The sequence below is a fragment of the Cotesia glomerata genome, linkage group LG8 (genome assembly GCF_020080835.1).
Source record: "Cotesia glomerata isolate CgM1 linkage group LG8, MPM_Cglom_v2.3, whole genome shotgun sequence".
Classification (NCBI taxonomy): domain Eukaryota; kingdom Metazoa; phylum Arthropoda; class Insecta; order Hymenoptera; family Braconidae; genus Cotesia; species Cotesia glomerata.
The window spans coordinates 18,587,986-18,592,025 of record NC_058165.1 but is presented as its reverse complement, the minus strand read 5'-3'; the positions used below and the strand labels follow the sequence as shown (position 1 = coordinate 18,592,025).

The window sequence follows — 4,040 nt, the reverse complement described above, 5'->3', positions numbered from 1 at the left end:
CAATAAAAAAAATAATTTTTTTTCAATAAAAAAAAACAATTTTTTTTTTTTAAATAATTTTTTTTTCAATAAAAAAAAACTTGTTTTTTTTTTAAATAATTTTTTTTTAGTAAAAGAATTAAATTTTTTTTCAATAAAAAAAATAATTTTTTTTCAATAAAAAAAAACAATTTTTTTTTTTAAATAATTTTTTTTTCAATAAAAAAAATAATTTTTTTTTAACTTCCCGCTAAAAATCTCAGATTTTCAAAAATCGGGAAGTTATTGTTTTTACCCCGTTTGGCAAAAATCGAGTTTTCATCAGATCTCGACGTTTGAAGGTCACAGGAAGCTTCCCTGACTACCCCCGCGATGTTGTCACTATGTCTGTATGTATGTATGTGTGTGTGTGTGTGTGTGTGTGTGTGTGTGTGTGTGTGTGTGTGTGTGTGTGTGTGTGTGTGTGTGTGTGTGTGACTATGTGACTCGCTTATAACTTTTGAACGGTTGAACTGATTTCATCGCGGTTGGTGCCATTCGAAAGGACTACGCTGAACTTAGATTTCCTGAGAATTTGAACCGATTCGGACCGATAGATTTTAAGAAATCTTGAAAAACCTTAAAAAAAATAAGAAAAATCATTTTTGAAAGTAGTTTTTGGAATATCTTTTAAACGGGTCTATCGATCAACTTCAAAAACTAATCCGCCCTTAAGCTTGAAAAACCACGCCGATCGGCGTCAACCCGATCAAAATCGGTTGATTCGTTCGAGAGATAGCGTGAACGAAAGAAAACCGAAAAAAACCGAAAAAAGTGTTTTTTTCACATAACTTCGTCATTTCTTCTCGGATCACTTTTGATGACATAGCATAATTTATAGAGCTTAAAAAACCGCGTCGATTGCCGCCAAAAACGTGGAAATCGGTTGATTAGTTCGAGAGATATCCTCGACGAAATATTTGGAAATAAGGATTTTTTCAACATAACTTCGACATTTTTTGGAATAACTTTCAAACAGCTCTACCGATCGATTCCAAAAACTAATCAGCTCTTAACATCATAAAACCACGTCGATTGCCACCAAGCTGGTCAAAATCGGTTGATTCGTTCGAGAGATATCGTGAACGAAAGAAAACCGAAAGTGTTTTTCAGAGTTACCCGAAATTTCTAGTTTGACCAATTGAAACTTAGAAATTATTTATAAGGCTTAAAAAACTACGTAGAATGCCGCCAACCGCGTAAAAATCGGTTCATTCATTCAAAAGTTATTGCGGTATGAACATTCAAAAAATAGTGTTCCATGAAACTTCTATCAGACTTTTGAGCTCAAAGAGCTCAAAAGCATAGAAAAGGTATCTTTTTGAGCTCGGAGAGCTTAAAACAACACACAGATTGTACTTTTGAGCTCAAAGAGCTCAAAAAAGCGGCCAGGTATTAACGGAATTAGCGGGAAGTTGCAGGGATAGCCTTTAGGGTCAACCGTTTTCCTAATTTTTTTTAAATAATTTTTTTTTCAATAAAAAAAAACTTGTTTTTTTTTTAATAAAAGAATTAAATTTTTTTTTTTTTTTTTTTTTTTTTTATTAAGTTTATTTTAAGTCGCTATGACATCTCAGGTCCTCTGCGACTACTTTAAGTACATTATCAGGTTATTAGGTTTAAACAAAAAATGTAATACATAGATAAGGAAAAGAAAAGGGAAAAAAAATTTTTTGTGTAAGCATTAACAACATATTTTTAACATATGGACATAACATAACATAATTTAGTACTGAACATTAACGTAACATAGTTTAAAGGGTTTGAGATAATGTAATATATAGTATTAGAATTAGCATAGTAGTTGTAGTTGTTTTAGAAGATTTATTATTCGTGGGTAGACGTTTTCACTGTTGAGAGCAGTCTGAAGATTGGCTGGAATCTGATGTTGACTTCTTAGAATGTTGAGTTGTGAGCATGTCGTCAGGATGTAGTTTACTGAGGCGGGTTGATTGCAGGCTGGGCATGGTTTGGGATTTGTTTTACTTAGTAGATGACTGTGAGAAAAGACAGTGTGTCCTATTCTCAGTCTGTTCAATTGACATTGGTCTGTTCTTTTTTCCAGTTGAGGTCTTGTTTCCATTGTATTTTCTCGAATAAGATGGAGGTGAGATTGTCCATTGATCCAGAGGTCATTCCATTTGGTCGTGATGTGGTTTTTGACTTTCTTTTTAAAGTCTGTTGCTGTAGTGAGGAGTGTGGAGGTGAGATCAATGCCTGAAACCGTTGCGTTTTTCGCCTCTTTATCCGCGAGTTCGTTTCCTAGGATGCCTTGGTGGGAGGGTATCCAGATGATTCTGATGTCTCTAGTTAGTCTAGTATTGTAGATAATGGTCTGGCACTCCTGTATGATGTTGTCTGTCGAGTTAGAGTTTAGCAGCGCTTCGATCGCTGACTTCGAGTCTGTGAATATGGCTGCTTTGGTGATGTCTATTTGGACTATTAACTTGAGGCTTTGAAGTATCGCGTAGGCTTCACAGGAAAATATGGAGTAAGATGAAGGAAGCTTGTATTTGTATACACTGTCATTAATTACTATGGCGCATCCTCGTTGGTTGTTAATTATAGATCCATCAGTAAAGATCTGGGTGAACTGTTCAAGTTGATTGGATATTTCTAAGTAGAGGTTTTTGAATAGGGCATCTGGTGTGTTGTCCTTCCCCCAGGTTTGTTCGTGGATCGATAAATCATAACATTCTGTTGGTGTCTTCCAGTAGGGAATTTGTGAGTATTGAGGATTGTACAGCGTTAAGTTTTGGAGTTCATTATTGTTGGTGGAATTGATGAGGAAGGCTCGGATTTCTGTAGGTTTCTCGTTGTTGAAGTTTGGGGGTCTCTGTGGGTGATTTTGATGAAGCTCTGGGATAATTGATGGAGCTGAACATGCGAAGTTTAAAGACAGTTGTGTTCTTCTTAGGTCTAGTGGTGTTTCTCCGGATTCTGCTAGTAGGCTTAGTCTGGGGCTGGTTCTGTAAGCTCCGAGAGCAATCCTTAAGGAAGTGGTTTGAATTGAATTTAGTTTTTTTAGATGGTGGTTCGAGGCAAATTGATAGATTGTACAGCCATAATCAAGTTTAGAACGAATGATTGATCTGTAGGTGTTAATTAGGATTTGTGTGTCAGCTCCCCATTTTGTAGACGCGATAGACTTGAGTAGATTTAAGCGTTGGTGGCATTGTCGTTTTAGCTCCGTTATATGGTTGTTCCAAGTGAGAGATTTATCAAAGTACATTCCTAGGATTTTTAAGTTGTTGCTTTGATGAAGTTCTATGTTGTTGAGAAATAAATTTGATGGCTCTAGTTGCATTTTCTTTTTCCGGGTGAAGATCATGTATTCAGATTTGCTTGTTGAGAATTTAAAGCCCGTTTTGTTACTCCAGTCGGTTAAGTTGTTTAGAGAAGTTTGTAGTATGTTACAGATATTATGGGGATCTTTGCCCGAGCAGTAGATTGTTAGATCGTCAGCAAAGAGGAGGGCGTGGGCAGGTGATGATATGCACTGGACTACTTCGTTAATGGCTATCAAAAATAGAAGGACGCTCATAACCGAACCTTGAGGGAGGCCATTTTTTATCATTCTAGTATTGGATGTTGAGTTGTTGATTCTGACTTCTATGAGTCTTTCCTTTAGGAAGTTTTTTATGAAATTAAGTATAGGGCCGCAGAGATTTAGTTCTTTTGTGAGGATGTTAATAACTCTGGGTCTGTGTACCATTTCATATGCCTTCTCTATGTCTAGGGAAACTGCTACTGTTGTCATCTTATTTGAGAAGGCCTTTTTGATGAAGCTATGTAAGTGATGTAAGTGGTGGTTGGTGGAGTGAGCTCTTCTAAAACTAACCTCCACTCAGCTACTCCACCACTCGCGTGATCTGTTAATCTGTTTTTGCAGTAGCATTTATATCCATTTAAGTTCATGAAATATTTGTCTTTAAAGTGGGTTTCTTGGATGCATATTATGTCAGCTTCATTGTTCTTGAGGAGGAGTTTTAGATACTCATATCTTGTATATAATCCATTTA

At 35.9% G+C, this 4,040-nt stretch overlaps 1 protein-coding gene across 1 annotated transcript; it reads right to left on the bottom strand.

Moving 5' to 3' along the window:
- Positions 1-1,810: 1,810 nt before the first annotated feature.
- LOC123270191 lies at positions 1,811-3,778 on the bottom strand. The gene has a single exon (XM_044736134.1). It carries the CDS (start codon positions 3,776-3,778, stop codon positions 1,811-1,813), a length of 1,968 nt encoding a protein of 655 aa, XP_044592069.1.
- Between the last annotated feature and the right edge of the window lie 262 nt (positions 3,779-4,040).

Excerpts from the sequence above, each read along its gene's own strand:
- LOC123270191 (XM_044736134.1), bottom strand. The coding sequence starts at position 3,778 with ATGACAACAGTAGCAGTTTCCCTAGACATAGAGAAGGCATATGAAATG.